At 35.5% G+C, this 20,477-nt stretch overlaps 1 protein-coding gene across 6 annotated transcripts in view; it reads left to right on the top strand.

Moving 5' to 3' along the window:
- The window catches only part of LOC138713276 (myocardin-related transcription factor A-like), a 646,210-nt gene that overhangs the window by 587,903 nt on the left and 37,830 nt on the right, over positions 1–20,477 (top strand). For all 6 annotated transcript variants that reach the window (XM_069845245.1, XM_069845243.1, XM_069845244.1 and 3 more), the window contains 2 exons: positions 8,460–8,525; positions 20,250–20,381. In XM_069845245.1, coding sequence (XP_069701346.1) covers positions 8,460–8,525; positions 20,250–20,381 — 198 coding nt within the window. The remainder of the gene's footprint in view (positions 1–8,459; positions 8,526–20,249; positions 20,382–20,477) is intronic.

The following is a 20,477-nucleotide window of genomic DNA, read 5'->3' as shown; positions in this document are numbered from 1 at the left end:
AATGTTTTCACTCAGAATCTACCATTTTTGTTTCTGGGGATAGGTTAGGGTGCAGTCTGTTATGAAAACATAGATCCAACCGCACGAACAAAGGCGAAAACTAGAATGCGCGGTATCTAGCAAGATTTATGGTCACATGAGCTATGGTCAGTAAGGGTCATTTCAGCTTAGGTACTTGCTTGCTTGTTTCCTTCCTTGATTACAAATGATTTCTTTGTGTTAGTGTTAAAAGTTACATTTGAGTATTTTAGTACTATACAGAGTGATTCAAAAGTCCGGCGACGTAGACAAACTTCGTTATTAGTGCAGATAGCGAAAAATGGAAAGTTGTTGGAAATATATAGTTTCCAATGTAATCTACGTGAATACACCGTTGAGGCTGTACACTAGTTCGACACACCCACAGCTCAATGTTGCCAAATTAGTAGCTTTTCCGCTAGTTCCACCACCAAATGGCAACAGGGTCTCCACTGACAGTGACGATATGTCGTTTAGAGAATCTGAAAATAATAGCAGATACATAGGCGAGTCAGTAAGTTACAAATTTTGAATGAGGCGCGCGAAACTATCACATTTTCAAGTTGTTTCAAGTGTCCTTTCAAGTCAAGTAAAAAGTAGAAAGGGCTTCAACTTCACTTGAAACTTGAATTCAAGCCATTAATTTATTTCAAGTCAACTTGAAACATAGTTCTCACTTTTCAAGTTCGTCGAATCAAGTGACTTGAAAAGTGTGAACGAGGCTTAACGGTCAACATCTAGATTCAAGGTCGGAAACAGCCAGCCCTAATTTCATCTGTAATAGTAAACAAAGGCTGGGATGATCTCTGGGGGTAGTACAATGCTTATCTAGATTCATGGGGCTCCGGGTTCTGAATTCGAGCTCGTCAGTAGATGATGGGACCTTATCTGCAGGACCCAAAAAGGATGGCCCGTTTCTTAGCGTCGGATTCACGAATGGCACCCGGGCCATTCGTCGGTCTTAGACAATCATCGCATATAGGGCGTACAATGAGCCTAAATGGCCTAAGTGCAAGGATCCATCCCTCGTAAAATCAATCAGTGAGTGCCGAAGTTGAGCATGGAGCTCTAACTCCATGCCCCCAATGCGCTTTCATGGATTGTAAAGAGGATATCTTTACCTTGACGTTTTTAAATTTGTTATTGTTTTCAAAATTTTTAGTTCTCTGAACCTGAGTCGAAGGGCGCAAATAGTCGAATGCTGACGTGTCGTATAAACATGCTACTACTACTACTACTACTACTACTACTACTACTACTACTACTACTACTACTGTCCACATCTGTGGAATAACGGTTAGCGCGTCTAGCCGCGAAACCAGGTGGCCCGGGTTCGATTCCCGGTCGGATAACTTTCGGTGTTGGACCCCGGCCTAATTTCACCGGCATTATCACCTTCATCTCATTCAGACGCTAAATTGCCTAAGATGTTGATGAAGCGTCGTAAAGTAACCTACTAAAAAACAACTACTACTACTACTACTACTACTACTACTACTACTACTACTACTACTACTACTACTACTACTACTACTACGTACTGCCACCACTACGCTAGCGCCATAATACCAGGAAGATAGTTGTCTGAATAGATTTATGCAGTGTAACATGCAATCATTATTGTTATGTTTATCAAAGGAAAAGGAAGAAGATCGCTTATTCACGTACGCATATAAATAAATAGATATTGATGCGTGCCTTGTGTTTTGATCAGGGGATGACCAATCAGCTGACGTCCCAACAGTGCGCCGTGTGTCAGGTACCAGCGGTGCACAGGCCAATACCCCACCGGCGACCACCGATGAGAAAAGCTATGACAAGTCAGCTGTTATAACTTGCATGTTTTTGTTTCAGCGATTCACTAAAAGTGCCTGTGTCTGCAAATTTTATTGGAAATAATATTCAGTGTTGGCTTTTAAAAGTGGCGTAGTTACGTTTCTTAGCTTTCTTTTACCGAATTCACGTGTTTATTTACTTTCCATACGCAGTGTATATTTTTTGTTCGATGACAAGTCATGGTGCAAACACATTCTAGAAGTAACAGAAGTGAATAAGAAGACATTCTACATATTTACGTATCGGATAACGACTGTGGTGGCACATGCCTGTGGTCTGTGTGTGATGTGATCTATCTTGTGTCATGAAACACTGGAGACGATAAAAGAATGACGGCATGCGACTTGAAATCAGACTCGTGTATAGTAACCGTATGTGATGGTGTACTGTTTCACGTACAGGCATTTTCTTGACACATTAGAAACGGTTTAACGTGATTAAGTATGAAGTGATTGCTAGTTCTCAAGCAACGATTAACTACAGAACATTTTGTGTCATGTTTTACTTGCATATCAACGTACTGTTTTCTGTGAGGTGGCTGTACGTTTTGTTTTTGATAGAACTAGATATGTTCATTTAAAAGTTTACGAGGATTTGAATGTTTTTGTGCAGTATAGTGTTTGGAATAGGTAATAGATTTTTATTGTAGTTTTTAAGTAAATTCTGAAATTTGACAGTCGTGTCTTTCATGAGTGCAAATACGAATTTAAAATTACTCTAATAGCTTATGATTGCGCTAGTTTAACGAGTGACTAGTTCAAGAAATGTGGCGGCTCTTGATTATCACGAGAGTGTTATTATTTCACTTATAAAGTCTCTAGTGTGTTTGATAATGGAGCATATATGAAGAGGTGTCCCGACGGCTCTAGGAAATGCAGACGGTTGTTGTAGAGTTTCAGCAGGATATCTTTACCCTAACGGTTAGTATTGTGTGTAAATAAATGTATACATTTGCATAGATATTTCGCCCTCGGTGGCTGAATACCCGCCGTTGTGATCGCGGTTCGTGAGTTCAAACCCAGTCGAGTTCTAAGTGTGTTAGAAATACATAGTCTACCTTCCTTCTCCTTGGTTTAAATTGATTAATAGAAACTACTAAAACTGGGCACAAAACAAGAAGTTTCATTTTATACAGTTAGTATTTACGACTTTAAGTTTGTATTCTTGGGTAGACTTAAGGTATACGCCACGGTATAGTTGACAGGGGCCGTCTGACGTTCAAATTCAAATTTTCAAATTTATTCACAATTTACATTTGAAAAGATACATATGAATATATACCCAAAATGAGCATATGCTCGTGCTTGGGTACACTCCAGTAGTCTACATAAATTTTACAGAGATCAATAATAATGATGTTAGAAATAATAGTAATAATAATAATAATAATAATAATAATAATAATATCCATGACGGAGATGATACAAAGGTAGTAATACAAATTAATTCATTAATAATAATAATAATAATAATAGTAATAAAACAAAAATATGTATAATAAAATAAATACTAAGACGATAAAATAAAATATAAAACCACTTAGCGAGAAGCTAACACAACTTAAATAATCATATAATAACCAGAAAAAAAATGACGAACGTTAGTGTGTTTGTTTTGATATACCTAGTACAGAGGGCGTTGTGATGTATTGAGTTGGTCTGTCATTTTGTCTTGTGCTGTAATGGAAGCAGGTACATTAATATTATTGTCTGATCGTGGGGGTCTGTTGCACTGTTTTACCGTCCGCTGGCATATACCTATTTCTGTGAATATATTGCGAATCAAAGATTAGGTTAAGTTAGATGAAGGGATAGCTAAGTGACGTTAGACCAAGGAATGTAATAAGATTAGATTAGAGGATAGCTAAGTGGCATGAGGCCGAGGAATGTGACAAGGTTAGAGTGCCTTAGATGAGGGGATAGATAACTAAGTGACATGAGGCCGAAGAATGTGACAAGGTTAGAGTGGGTTAAATGAGGGGATAGCTAAGTGATACGAGGCCGAGGACTGTGACAGAGTTAGAGTTATTTATTATTGATTTCCGCTCAATTTCAGTAGATTGTACGTATTCAAAATCATATCAACGTGTTCTGAATACATTTTGTAGACTGTTACACTTTTACTACGTCATACTACTTTTTACCAATAAAACGATACGAAAGGACGTCTTTCAACCAATCATGGCTGCTTATCGCACAATTTTGTCGTTTCCCTAGCATTTGTGTGTTTTTAACTCTACCCTAGCATTTGTTTGTTTGCCAACATTTCAAACTGCAAATTCTTTACGGTACTATAAACCATGCTTTGCGATCGTAATTTGTTTCCCGCATAGATACTCGACTGAAAATGGCGGCTCCGTTCAAACATTTTGGTGAAGGTAACATTAGTGAAACAGAATTTTAGGATGTCAATTAATATATATTTTATTTTATTAGAGTACTATATTTCTTCTAATCTTTATATACATTCTCCTGTTTTTATCACCTTCCTACCATTTGTTTCTTCGTTTACCAACATTTCAAACTGCAAACTTTGTACGATACTGCCGAAAGTGATGGCTCCATTCAAACGTTTTGGTGAAGCTAACATTAGTGAAATAGAATTTCAGTAAGTCAGTTAATATTTTATTGTATTAGAGTACTTTATTTCTTCTAATCGTGTAATAATCAATTAAATCCCACTCGAGTTTTGATTTTCTCTAGATAAATCAAAATCTCTAGTGAGATTGCTGTTGATAAAACGCGTCGTCAGTTAAAGAAATAATTGTCTTATGAATATAATATCGTCGTGTGAATGCAAGAACTAAGTAACTTGATTTTTCATATTTTGTGACATTGCCTATTTACTTATTTATTGCAATAAGGAATATGTCTCGTTTTCATTTACTTATTTGTTAGTTTGGAAAATAGATGTTGCTGGTATCGTTCGATCAGTTACCAAGTTCTTGCATTACATTTTGTGCGATTTTTGCTATGCTATAAAAGAGGTAACTAAAAGACGCAAATCTCGAGTTACCTAGTTCTTGCATATGGTGATTACTTTCATGTGTTAATACTGAACTAAGTTTATAAGAATTTGTGTTAAAAAGTCATCTTAAAATCTAAGAAACGAACTGGTGTTTTTAAAGATGACTTTTTAACAATTAATTATTACGTTCATATTTATCCATTTCTTATGCTACCTGATGATGCCTTGAAAAGGCGAAAGTACTCGTAGCTGTTACTTTTTTTTGCATATTGAGTGATTGACAATAAAATGACAGTCAAATGAAGGTTTTTTCATAATTATTTGCTTCTTTCAAAGGAAATAAGTGAATCGAAGAAGGCAAGGGAATTGGATATTGTTTCCATGAGGAGTGGGAAGAACAATATTTTAATATTTGTGAGGAAGGGGAGAACATTAGATGTTTTCTGTGCTAAAAAGTGTTACTAGCTTGTGAAAATATGAATTATGCATTGGCATATTAAAATACATATCGTGCGCATAATATTTTAAGGTTCAATTAATTAAAATTTAATTCTCTTTTCTTTTTTAATTTTAATGAACGTATATATTTTCACATAAATATCCATACTAATTCGACATAAAAATTTGGGCAATCTTCGATACCGTCCCACATCAAAGGTTAGTGGGTTAGTTGAGGGGATTGTTTAAGTGATATGAGGCCGAGGAATTGTGGTGTGGGGAAATACCGAAGTTTCACCAAAAATTCATCATTATGATAAGTTACTATATTTACAAACTTTATCCCTTGGCAGGTGCTGATCATGTGAAACAACTGGTAGAACTTAAAACAACTTTTATGATAGAAATAAATCAAATACAACCAACAAAGAATCAAATACGACAACCGGACCGGAATTCATGAGGGGGGAAAAAAAACATTCTCTAGACGAGGTACTGTGTGAAGTTGCGTGAGAAATTGCTGAAGCAAAAAACCGTATACGGAAGGAGAATTTATTAAAAAGTGCCTCATTAAAGTAGCACAAACAAGAAAAGACGAATTTATAATAAATTAAACTAGCTCCGTTTTCGTTAAAAATAGCAGCTCTAAACGCCCACTCGTGCCATGATAATTATTGTAGGTAATATCCCAAGTTCTCATCTTTTCAATAATAAAGGTGCGCGCGGCGTGAATGAATTATCCAAAGAGATTAGAACTTTTGTGATGGTTAAATAAGACTATTTCGCGAATAATAATAATAATAATAATAATAATAATAATAATAAAAATAATAATAATAATAATAAGATAATATAAATATATTACTATATAGAAACGGATTATATTATAAATTCGGTAGATTATTTTTACTCACCTTTGCTAGCACGGCCATCACGTAATATCAGCCTCCACTATAAGGCAAAAACTTAGAAACAAGGAACACCATAAATGGTTCAGTTTACCACATAAAGGGAAAGGTGTGGCTCTATTTAATAAATATATACCTGTGAACAGTTGGGTTCGAAATCATGAAGGTTTATCCGTTAGCGAATGGCGTGAGGCCATTAAAATGTCGGCTAATGTATGCGCAGCACGCTCCATTCCGGACAGATCTCAGAACGGTCAAAACTCTTGCTCATGTCCTGGGCTTCTGTCCATATGGAAAGGTTCTGCGTAACAGTAGGCATCATAAAATTAGATCTGAAATTGCTAGTGCGCTTAAAGACGTAGGATACACAGTACATAAGGAATTGTGTGATTTGGTAGAAAATGGTAGTAATAGAAGAATTGATATATTGGCCTATAAAAAAATTCTGATATTGGCTCAGTGATCGACCCAACTGTTCGCTTTGAAAGTTACAGCGGTCAACCTTATGATGTTGAGAAATGAAAGAAAAATATTTACGAGCCCACGATTCCGTATTATTTAGAAAAATATTAAATTAAAATTATAGACCTTATGATTGGAGCCAGAGGAACTATTCCTCAATTTGTAAAATTATTTTGGCAAAGACATAATCTAGAAATCCATAAATTAAAATTTATTATGTTGTTACCTCTTAAAGCTCTTCCAAGAAATCATTGTTATAACTAACAGTTGTAAATTTCTATATTTATATAAATCTTTCCCAAGCTTTTATTGTTAGTTTTCGATAAGGCTTATAATATGTGTAATGCTAATTTTCTTGTATGCAATCACACAGATTGTTAGAGTATACTTTGTCATCGTGGCAATGAACATATTTGACATCTGAACATCAGGTGCAACAAGATATTAAATATTTTCGAATCAGGTGTGATAATATTGTTTCAACGAGATTGCAGTTGATAGTTGGCTTTGAATGGTTAAAACTCAGTAGATCCTTACACTGCATTGGTGCATTGGTATATGAGCGAAATGCTCACCATGATCTTCACAATAATCTTTTATTGATGTCTGATTTCACCGTTCTGTCTTGCACGGAAATTTTTAATTTTAAGTTTTCTCAACCGCGCGTTATTAAATCTTTCTCTGCTTCTTATTTCTTTGGATTTATATCGATGAAATATTTTGATATCGTCTTAGCTCTTTTCTGAAAACATTCATTTCTGTTAGGAATTGGACGTTTACGTAATATTATGCAAGTGTTTAAAATAAATAAAAGGGCCTCGTTAAGTAATTAACTGTCACGTGATTTCTCCCCTTTCTACGACTCTGGGACAAAACCACTTTGACGGACAGTAGATAGTATGTCTGAGTAATTTTATCTTTTTCGGATCGGGCAGAAGTGAAGATTGAATTTACAGTACGTAAGGTACTCTTTTATAGAGTAGATACGAAATTATTTCAACATGAGTTACTAGTACGAAGGACGAAACTGGTAATTGGAATTAGGTTCAATAGTCTATAGTGCGATAATATGCACAAAATAAATGAAGCCTGTATCGAAATGAACGGCCACCATTTTTTAAAATGTGTTTAAATATCCATATTGCGATTATTTTTCAATTTAACTTCATTCTCTAAATTGTACGCTGATGTGCTGTAGCAGTATAATATACCCAGCATAATGAATCCGTGCGAATGGATAGCTCAGTTCGTGAGTAAAAACGCTTATTGTTAATACAGTACTGTATTTTGATTAAACAAAAACCTAATGAAAATTATCAAACTCAAAATCGCGATATTTCCTAGTTTACGTAAATGGCTGAAGTACTTTCTTCCCTCATATACCTAGTAAAGTGCTTTGTTTGTATTTTACGCCATTATCATCGAACTCCAATCGTGAAAGGTGGTAGCAAACGGTGTTTCCGGTTCTCAACCGTTAATCCAAAGGTATAGCCAGGTTAATATTAGAAATGTTAGTAAAAATAAAATGATGTCCCTGTGTAAGTTGGCACCAAAGATGAGGACTTACGGAGAAAGATCCAGAACAAAGCCGAGGCTCGATCCTTGCTGTAGAGCTACAAATAATGATGATGATGATGATGATGATGATGATGAATATAAGCTGTCTGTCTGTAAAATTGTACAATTTATGTATATTATTTCGAAGTAATGTTTAAGGGATATTTTATGATAGGATCTTTGTATTCTGTGAAGATATTATGATCACTTACGTAATTAAATTACATAAACATGTGAAAAAGCGTGTAATGATTGATTCCTTGTTTGTTGCAGCACTGAAAGTGAAGTTGATGCTGAGGCGGCCTATCAACCAGCTGGTGGCACAAGGAATCATGCCGCGTAAGTAAAGCCTTCATTCACCATTAGAACATAGGTTACTGGTATACATAGGCCTACAATACATGAAGCAGTCGGGGAATGCATGTGGAATGTCGGGGATATTTTTTTTTCGGCCAGCTGTCTTGAGAAGTTTTCATTATTTTTCCTTGTCTCTTGAAGCAAATGCTTCAATTCTTCAAACAATTCTTTCTATCAAATAATTGTACTGATGTTTACTTAAACAGGATTTTGTAGTGTTTTATTTATTTCTGCTGGTTCGCTTGAATGGGACGACATATCGAGGGTTTTATATCCCTTTTTGTACCTATAAGTGTCAAGCTGCGAATAAAAACTGAGCGACAAAAGAATAAGTTAAATTATAACATAGACCTAAAATACTCCGTTCTAGTAGTACCACAGTGTACTATATACAGTCGCGAAGCTCAATATGTACTAAAAATGCAAACATGGGTAGTTGCCCACCACTAGGATCGCTACTATCGCCTCATCATCGCAGATCTCTCTCCTCATAGACGACAAAATATGTTACACTTTCGTTGTGTTCTTTTGGAAAAATTAACACCTTCCTTCCATTATTGAAATATTAAATGCATAAAGTTAATTTATTATTTTAATGAAGTATATTAAATTCCACCATAAACTCGAAGATACCTGCAAGAAATAGGTTAATATTATTTTTGTTTGTGCAAAATGAACTGAAATTTACTATAATCGCTTCACTCATTCAAGATTATAGCGATAATTAACTATGAAATCAATAAATATTAATTTGCATTTCCCGTTACAACAATAATAATGGAAATATGAATTAATGGAGTAACTTACGTGTACCGGTACTTGTAGTGTAGGCTTACGTAGTTAACAAAGTGGGATGAGGTTAAGCAATAATAATCACACCAGAATTGGAAATAAAACGTGATCAATAAATTTTATTGTAACAGACCTTTTCTACGTTTCTAGTAAAGTAACAAATAAAAATAACAACAAAATTAACAGCTATAATTAAAAACATATCCTTTGAAAAAAAAAAGTAGGCCTAAGCAATAATAATCCCACCAGAATTGAAAATAAAACGTGATCAATAAATTTCATTAAAACAAACTTAATTTTTCTACGTCTCTAGTAAAATATTATTATTCCAATTATTGTGTTTTAGCCATTAACATTTTCATTACAACCAATAACGAACATTTCACAAGCATCAATGTGAAATACGCAACGAGCTAGCACTCGATGGAAATAGGACACAGTCCAAAGTCGACCGTGGACAGTCTATTGTTTCTAGTTGCTAACCGCTTGGAGCGCTTTATCACGAGATTTGCAGAAAATCACCTCAAGCTTCGCGACTGTATATAGTAGACTGTGGTGCTAGGAACAATAGACCGTGCAGGCACAGTCTACTATATACAGTCGCGAAGCTCAATATGTAGTAAAAATGCAGACATGGGTAGTTGCCCACCATTAGGATCGCTGCTATCGCCTCATCATCGCAGATCTCTCTTCTAGCAGTCGACAGAATATGTTACACTTTCGTTGTCGTGTTCTTTTGGAAAAATTAACACCTTCCTTCCATTATTGAAATATTAAATGGACAAAGTTAATTTATTATTTTAATGAAGTATATTAAATTCCACCATAAACTAGAAGATACCTGCAAGAAATAGGTTAATATTATTTTTGTTTGTGCAAAACGAACTGAAATTTACTATAATAGCTTCACTCATTCAAGATTATAGCGATTATTAACTATAAAACCAATAAATATTAATTTGCATTTCTCTTTACAACAATAATAATGGAAATATGAATTAATGGAGTAACTTACGTGTACCGGTACTTGTACTGTAGGCTTACGTAGTTAATAAAGTGGGATGAGGTTAAGCAATAATAATCACACCAGAATTGGAAATAAAACATGAACAATACATTTTATTGTAACAGACTTTTTCTACGTCTCTAGTAAAGCAACAAATAAAAATAACAACAAAATTAACAGCTATAATTAAAAACATATCCTTTGAAGAAAAAAGTAGGCCTAAGCAATAATAATCCCACCAGAATTGAAAATAAAACGTGATCAATAAATTTCATTAAAACTAACTTAATTTTTCTACGTCTTTAGTAAAATAACACAAAAATAATAACAAAATTAATAGCTACAATTAAAAATATATCCTCTGAAAAAAAAAAGTAGACCTAACCTTTATTTCTCTGGAAATTTAGCAGCCTAAGTGACAGAACTTTAACCGGTATCTAATGTCCTTTCGGTTAGACTGAAACATTTCATTGTGAAATTTAAGGATATAATGTATTCTAACAGTCACAAAGAACTTCAAAATTAAGAGTTTTGTTTCTGCACAGCATTCTTGTGGAAACCCAGGAACCTTTCTGAATCTTTCGGAAATCGGACAAAGGATAACTCTGGCCTCTTTCTCTTACTGTTGCTACAATTTATAGCACTACAAACGTCTCCTCCTTGTTCCATATTGTTATTCCAATTATTATATTTTAACCATTAACAATTTCATTATAACCAATAACGAACATTTCACAAGCATCAATGTGAAATACGCAACGAACTAGCACTCGATAGAAATACGACACAGTCCAAAGTCGACCATGGACAGTCTATTGTTTCTAGTTGCTAACCGCTTGGAGCGCTTTATCACGAGATTTGCAAAAAACACCTCAAGCTTCGCGACTGTATATAGTAGACTGTGGTAGTACTACTTGAAAGCTTCGCTGCTGTCTCTAGCGAAATCATACCATACGCACATACGAGAGTTCCCTATTCTTTCTGCCAGTAGAAATACAGTATGATCACAGTCTAGCATATACAGTCACGAAGCTCAATACGTAGGGAATATGCATCCATAGATAGTTTCTAACCACTAGGATCGCTACTATCGCCTCATCACAGACAATGCGAAATAGTACCGACACAGTCTATTGTTCCTAGTACCCTTAATAACTCAAGCTTCGTGACTGTATATACTAGACTATGGTATGATATAGATAGACTGTTAAAGATAGAAAAGTCGAAATGTTTATAATTGATCTAAGGTCTAACTAACAATATGTATCAAACACGTGTTTCAGTAGTATAACAAAAAGGTAGTTCAAATGAAAGTTTGACTTTTTATTTATACTTTCACTATGTACATGCACTGTTTCATTTCTTATTCTGTCTGTCCACTTTACACGCTCCAATCTTCTCCATATCCACATTTCAAATGCTGCTATTCGCTTGTCTTCATTTCGTCGTAATGTCCATGTTTCTGCCCCATAAAATGTCACACTCCATGCAAAGCACTTCTAGTCTCTTCCTTAGTTCTTTTTTCCTGAGGTTCGCATAAGATGATCTTTTTCCTAATAAAAGCTTCCTTGGGCATTGCTATCCTCCTTTTGACTTCCTGGAAACAGCTCATGTTATTTCATATAGTACACTTCAAGTATTTGAAGCTGTCCACTTGCTCTACTGCCTCATTTAGAATTCGCAAGTTTACCTTCTTTATTTTTCTTCCTATGACCATAGTCTTCGTCTTATGTACTGATAATTTGAAACGCAGGCATACGTAGCTTGAATCACTCTTGTAATGAAATATCACCTGCTTAAATTTGAGGCAATTTTTTTTACCAAATTCAGTAAAATCTCTCATAACTGGTACCCAAATAACCGGCAATACCAAAATAACGGCACTTCTGGCTGGGCCAAAACAAAATTTTGAATCTAACACATTGCCACAATCTGGGCCGTCAGTTTTGCCACGTTAGGAAGTTCACACGAACTTTCATTTTCAGTGAATATTCAAACCTAAAATTAGTGTATTATTTGTGTTGTGTGATGTGTTTTACTAAGGAAAATCCACACAGTTTTTATGTTTATTCAGTTATGAGCAAGTGACAGAGAAATAAGGTTCACATGGCTGCAGTTTCAACATCTGGCATCATGAAATACGAACTTTTTTTTTTGTATATACCGGTATTTATTCAATTATCCGGCAAAATCTCGTATCCGGAACTAGCCTGGTCCCTTTGGTGCCGGATAAAAGGGATTCTACTGTAATAGTTTAATCCTACAAATGGTTTTAAATGGTTTGAGATCTGAAACATCCAGAAATGTGAAAATAAGTACATAGTGTCATTAAGAAGAACAGACTCCTTGGCTCATCCTTTATAAATAGAAAACGTGTTTTTTTTAATGTTATATTCCTTCTCCTCATAATAAACATGGGAAATCTACTAGCAGTGTTCATACTTTTTACTTACCTGATATAGGCTATATTGAAACCGTACGGTTTATGAATTAAATCATCTTAGGTTTGGAATTATGAAGAATGTCATTTGTGTGCAATCGAGGAATCGAAAGTGTATCTTCTTAATTTAATGCATAGTAAATTACTTCATTTATGTATATCGTTAAATTATAGTTCCATAAAATAAATTAAGACAATAATACCATTCGCAACATATTTAATTGTTGCAAAAATAACGAGAAAGTAAAGTATTGTGTGTTATGCAAATCTGGCTTTCAGGAAAGCTCCCTGGGAAGCAGACTTGAATAATTTTGTGTGTTATATTTGTGACACTCATTTTAAAGGGATATTTGTGTGAGTTTTAAAACTTCTACAATTTTCATCTAAAATTTGGTGCCATTAGGACTAATATTTTTTAAATTATGTATTTTTAATTTATTTTATTTTGGCGTCACTAAAAAGGCTCCTTGCGACAAAGTTTTCAAAATATTGTTAGTTCATATTGGTTGAAAAGCTTGAAAATAGTCATGGGAATAACAATTAAGTAGCTTTCTGGGCTCAATCTACATAGACATAGAGTGTCACAATAAATTGTTAAGTGACTATTCTTAATTGTCACCATTATTTGACCATAGTGTCCCTTTAAAGCTGTCTTACGTCTTAATTCGCTACTGAAGCAATGTTCACTTGATATGTTACACTCAATATATGTGCAGATAATTTTGGCTTCCCTAGAAGTGATTTTGAAAACGATGCTACGGATTGTTTTTAGGACGTACACTCTTTCACTCACTCAGCAAGACGTCAAAACAGTCGTATAAGCATCATGCATGCGTGTCGCATACTGTGAAGTGATTCACTGCACAAGCTCTCCCTCTGTCGTCTGTTTTTAGCACGACTGTGTCACGAACAAGGAAAATTCTGTTGCGAATCAGTTTCGCCATAACAGCGACTGTTGGCTGATGCTTTGCCTGTCATCACGAACAGGTGGAACTCGCCTGCTCAAATAAGTTTGTTGTCAATGTTGCCTGGGTGCATACATGACTTCTGATACTCAGATGAAATAAGAAGGCGGTATCTTCTCTAAATATAAACGTTGGTTTTCATACATAGAGTAAGTTCTCTTAATATGATCATTTTATTGGCATTTCCCTAAACTAGGCTTGGGCACTAATACCATAATCGAGTCACTGCAGACTACCCCTTAACTCCCCACCTTCCCCGGCTAAGACAGTAATGTTTCGGTCGAATACGAGTAGACAGGAAGGTAAGTATTGCTCAGTAACGGATTGTATAAGGCAGGGATCATAGCTTTTATGAACTTTCGGTTCTCGCTGGTTGCCCAAGATCCACCACTGATGCACAGTGCCTTACTGTGCGTTTTTTTTTCTAAGGCGATGTAAACGAAAAGGATATGGGTGCAGGTTTCTTTGCTCCTTTTCACTTCCCCTTTATGCCCAGGGCTGATCAATTATTGATAGATGTTCTACAAAATTGATCACTTTATGAATAGGGTATTTTCTTAAAATAATTTATTTATGAATGGGCTGTATGTTTCTAAATTTATTTTGGATATGCAGAGTCCACTGCAAGAATGATGGATGTCATTTGGAATACTTTTTCAGGAGAAGTAATTGAAAGTTTGAAATGCTTAGTGCTCGAAGCTTAACTGTGATTTTCCGATCATTACTGGACAATGACTATCAGTGTTTATTTTTTTATTTTATTGGGTTATTTTACGACGCTGTATCAACATCTAGGTTATTTAGCGTCTGAATGAAATGAAGGTGATAATGCCGGTGAAATGAGTCCGGGGTCCAGCACCGAAAGTTACCCAGCATTTGCTCGTATTTGGTTGAGGGAAAACCCCGGGAAAAACCTCAACCAGGTAACTTGCCCCGACCGGGATTCGAACCCGGGCCACCTGGTTTCGCGGCCAGACGCGCCGACCGTTACTCCACAGGTGTGGACCTATCAGTGTTAACGCCCTCTGTACATTCTATAATTATGTCTTAAGCTATGCATTGGCAGTCTTGGTTCATTTTCGACAAGACAGTGACATCCATTCTTGCAGTGGACTCTTCATATGTATTCGTCCGTCTCTGTGGCTCAGAAATAGCGTACCAACTGCACATCCAAGCGGTCCGTGGTTCGGTTCCCGGAGTAGGTAATGGAAGGAATTTATCTTTCGTGTACACGAGTGGATGGTTGTCCGTTGTCCTGTAATAATTCTGCAGTGGCCCCGCGTTTTGCGAATGCCTCATCAAGGGAAACCTGCAATGTGTAAACGTTTAGTATGGATTCAGAGACAATACCTTCCCTCTCCTACACCGCAAACAAATATACTGTAATGCACTATGATAACTTACGAGGCCTACTCAGAAACCAAGCATTTCCGGACCCATGTTGATATGAACATTTTTTCTTCTAGAGATGTGAGGAATCCATACCTGAAGTTTTGCTCACATTTTTCGTTACACCCTGTATAGTGGGACAAACGTTGAGCAATCTAGTTTGGAGAAATAACAAAATTATGCAGTTTTTGCAGAGTATTTCGTCAAAAGAAATTGGAGCGTATGAGTATGTATGTGTGCGTGTGTATTCTACTGCACATGGGCGGAATGTTGAGTGTCTGCTTATCATCCTTGTAGGAGACGGCCAAGAAAATCTGTCGTGATCGCTTCAGTTGAACAAGGCCTGCAAGTGTAGTGCATGATAGTGACAATCTTATCCGCCCGCACTCGTGCACAGAACTTGATGGAGGGTGGGCGAGTGCAGCGCCGTGTAGATGACCCATATTCATTCTTCCTCAGCTCGCCTCTGCAGCGGATAAACGTGTGGCTTTGTGTTTATTACTACATCTGCACTGTTTGCATTCAATCGTCAGTGCTCCACCGGGTGTTCCTAAAGACACTACAGTAGAACCCCGATTATCCGTCACCCTATTAACCGATCGGCGGATTATCCGACTGTCTTTCTGTTGCTCTTTTCTTTCTTTCTTTCTTTCTTTCTTTCTTTCTCTTTCTTTCTTTTTTTTCTTTACTACGGAAATAAACATGTAATAAACTTAGTACTATACAATATATTATAGTCCTATTTTTTCTAGAGTTTTTTATTAAAAGCCTTTACCTTTACATAGTACTACCGGTACTGCAAGCAATAAGAATGTTACTTGAAGGTGTTTTTCCCAACTTGTAAAATAGTCACTACCTGCTTTCAAAGAAATAGTCCTAAGAACTTCCGCACAATATATAGCAAATCTGTGCAGCATTCAGTCCTTGTCCTCCTGCTCGAATGTCCATACTTTATAACTTCTATGCAAAATATCTTCCACGGGTGTCAAAAGTGTTTTGCTGAGTATCAAAATAAAAATGCAAATAATTGAGAGGTTTGGGAAAAGAAAAACCGCGGCTCATTTCGCATCAGAATACGTGATTGGCGTTACAACTGTGCACGATTTAATGAAAAATAATGATAAAGTGTATAACGTATGTAGATCTACAACAGGAGCCCTCTACTACCCCTATCCTTTCGCAAACAACCATCATAAGGAACTTCCTTGGCCCTTATAAACCAAAATTAAATTAGTGAACTACTGATTCACTATCTAGCATGTTAACACAACACTACGGAGGAATATTATGAGACTGTAGTATGGACTTATGAAAATATTTTATGGTACGGATTATCCGATTTTTTCGATTAACCATTCAGTCCACCCCCTTCATTACCACGGATAATAGAGGTTCTACTGTACTTTTATTATAAACATTGCGCCATTTGGAGATGCAGCTTGTAACAAGCAGTCATTTGTTATAGCAAATAATCACGCCAGCATATTCACTGAGTCGCATAAGTAATCTAAAAAGAATGCTACCGTTATTATTATTATTATTATTATTATTATTATTATTATTATTATTATTATTATTATTATTAGTACCGCTACATTGTAACTCAAATAGCAATTACCAAAATTCTTCTGTTTCGGTATATAAGATTACACTGGTCTACAAAAACAATTTTTTCATGCTTTTTAAATTCTTTCATCTGTATCATATATATTTTTCACTATTATTTATTTATTTAATCTGACAGGATTAAGGCCATAAGGCCTTCTCTTCCATCCCACCAGATAGCACATATAAATACAAAAAATAAATACAGATGCTGATGAAAATAATACAAATTAAATTAAAGCCCTATAGAGGGTCAACAGGGTTAAAAAAACACTATAAAGCTATCATCGAGCTAATACAAAAAAAAAAAAACAGAAATAGCAATGATGATACTGATAACTGATAATAATATAATATAATATGAATACCCTAAATTCAAATCTTGTTTCAGTTTTACTCTATCGGGCCTAGATTTTCGAACAATATCAAAACAAATGTAGTAATGTACTTAACACTTTAATGAAATATTAGAACACTATTAAAGACATAAAGCTGAGACAAAACTATTCCTGTGTATTTAATTTTGACTTAAATTTTTAATAAATATGTTGAAATATGAGAGCTGTGTTTCAATAAATGTGAAATTCAAAACTTTGTTCACATTTACTGAGAAGAAAACTTTATTTTCGAAACCCTGATGTGTTCACCACTAGTGTCTCTTTTCAAACACTAACAGTAATCGGCCATCATTGATACGTCCCAATGTCCTTGATAGTGGGTTTCCATTGTTTTAATGTCTATATGAAACCGTTTACCTTGTTCTTCACTCACTGCACCAAGATCCGCAGAGAAGTAATCAATATGGCTGTTGAGAAAATGCACTTTTAACACTCATTCTGCACCCTAGGTTTTTAAAGTTTTGTAACATTTCCTCCACAATTTCCTTATAGTTTTCAGATTTCTTGTTGCCCTGAAAGTTTTCTGTCACCATTTTTATATGCTAACCATGCTGACTTCTCTAACTCTAACATCGATTGAGGGAAGGTTTCATCCTGCATAAGCTCACGAATTTGGGGTCCGTCGAAAATACCTGCTGCTGTCTTAGACCAGCATACTTCATATTTATTATTTAAGGTTAATGTAGGTTCTTGTGGTAGTTGCTTGGCTTGGAATATCAGCTTGTTATCAAACGGTCCAGGTTCGAGTCACTTGGTAAGGTTGCATTTAGGATTTTCTCTGGTTTCTTCCATTTTCTAATAATAGACATCATTTTGGCTGGGAGGCCGGAGGGCAAAAGACCTTTGGGGAGGCCGAGACGTAGATGGGAAGATAATATTAAAATGGATTTGAGGGAGGTAGGATATGATGGTAGAGACTGGATTAATCTTGCTCAGGATAGGGACCAATGGCGGGCTTATGTGAGGGCTGCAATGAACCTCCGGGTTCCTTAAAAGCCAGTAAGTAAGTAAGACATCATTTTGGCCGATTTCAATTCCATTCTCATATTCCTAGGATTTCACCGGTCACTTGCGAGGAGTTAGTGTAGGGACAGATGACGGGAGATAGTATATGCTTGGAACCTGGATATGCATGGGATCTTAGCACAGTCAAGTGGTGCAAATGAGATTACGTCTAACTGAAGTTAATATATTAATGCACTTATATGGATCATACGATGAGACAAAGAGGAAGGCAGACAATAGGAAAGACTGGCGAATGCTGAGTTTTCAGTGAAAGACCTGCCCTTGGGCAGATCACTATGAATGAATGATGGACGCAACGCTAGTGGTTCAGTCTATCCCGTCAGGATGATATAATAATAATAATAATAATAATAATAATAATAATAATAATAATAATAATAATAATGATAATAATAATAATAATAATAATGAGTAAAATACTATTTGAGCCATTCTCGTTGTGCCGATGGTTACCATGTTTGACATTGGGTCTGAAGTTCGTGGGTTTAGAATTGTTCGAAGGCGATGGATTTTTCAGGGAAATAAAAATCTTTTGCATAAAAAATGAAAGTTTGATACACGTCTTGATCTCTAATTGGCTCTTGGACGAGGGTTTCCAGACATATTGGAAAAAAGTACGGGACACATCAGTTTTCACTGAATAAGCTTAGTATGCGCACCCATCAAATATACTCGTATCAATCTTTCATAGTGTGTGTTTAGTAAATTTTACTACACAAACACTTCACTAACTAAGGGTAAGTAAACAAATAGTAAACAAAATTGTTAAGGAGCAGATTTACGTTAAGTTTAAGCTTCTTCATGTAAGTTGGCTTCAAATTGTTTTTACTAAGTTATTACAGAAATAGCTACAAAATACACTACTCACGTGACAATATTCTTATAAATCAATCCGCTTTGGTCTTGCAATATTTCTCGGAAGAATTAATTTCACTTAACAATATTGTTTATTTTGAAGAATCATGTATGAAAGCAACATAATCCTCAATGAAGAATGATTTTACAACAAGCATTGATTTTCCTGTTTTACAGACAGTTTTTCTCATCAGTCCATAGAGCGTTCATGCGAGAAAATAAAATTTGGACACACGCATTTGTTCCAGGGATACACATAATGAACTCCACTACCCTCTTCAAATTTGAGAGTTCTCCTTCAGTGTACTTTTAAAAAGAACCACCCAGGCTTTATCTAAACGTTTGATGTTGCCATCACGTGCCTTGAGAAATTAATAACTCACAATAATTGTTTCATAATAGCCCATCTACAATGCAATGATGAAGTGCGATGTTTGTAATTTGTAATATAGAATAGACATTGTAACTTTTTCATTTTTTCTCAGTTTAGAACTCTAAAATATGGGACGGAAAGCTGTCCCGAAGACTTTTCTCTGGACAACGGGACGCATTAGTGAAAAACGGGACGATCCCGTATTTTATGGGACGTCTGGGAATCCTATCTTGAACGCATCGCACGTTTTCTCCCGTAAAATTGTCACAGCGAAGTGTTTTCATTTTATTTTTATTATATGTTTTAAAGATCGTTTTAAATAGGCTATGTTAAATATGGTATGATGAATATTTAACAACGGTAAAGTGACATATTCCTGTTTTTAATTGAGGGGTTTGGGGGAAAAACCAGGCAGCTCCAATTTTTTTCATTTTTGAGTTATTTATGCATAGAGGAAAAAAAAAATACGCTCTGTCGTTTGGTCGAAGAACCAAGTAGTTAAAAGAAATACATTTACAGTTATAGGCTAATGAATTTTGGACCTGCCTCTTCTGTACATGCTTGTTGTTTGGCGGTAAGTTTTTCTTCATTATCTCGAAAAGTACTGAATTGGAACTGCCTGGTTTTTCCCCCAAACCCCTCAATTGTTCTATGGGTTATATCACAGTATTTCGCTTGACAGAGTATAGTTTTACAGTACGTAAAGGATCTAATGCCACTTCTTAAACTAAATAAAAAATAAAGTATATTTGTAATGGACATATTTCTTTAAAAAATGTACAACTGAGTGATATATTCAGATTTTGCACACATGGATAGCATATGACGATTAAGAAATCTTTCTGTATGCCATATAGCTTTGAAGACGCCGCCAGCATTCCACGAACAGCGTCAGAAGCTGGAACGTGCCAAAATGGGCGATCTGCTCAAGGCAAAAATTCAACAACGTCCTGACAGACAAGAACTTGTTAGACAACACATCCTAGAAGGTAAGAATTGGGTATGGTTTATGCATTTTTTTTTTTCGCTGAAATGTTGAATTTCGATGTAAAAAATATATGTACATGTTACTTCGTAAGTATTAT

This window comes from Periplaneta americana, chromosome 14 (assembly GCF_040183065.1).
Source record: "Periplaneta americana isolate PAMFEO1 chromosome 14, P.americana_PAMFEO1_priV1, whole genome shotgun sequence".
Taxonomy (NCBI): domain Eukaryota; kingdom Metazoa; phylum Arthropoda; class Insecta; order Blattodea; family Blattidae; genus Periplaneta; species Periplaneta americana.
The sequence above is the reverse complement of the archived record's forward strand: the minus strand, read 5'-3'. Positions and strand labels throughout refer to the sequence as shown.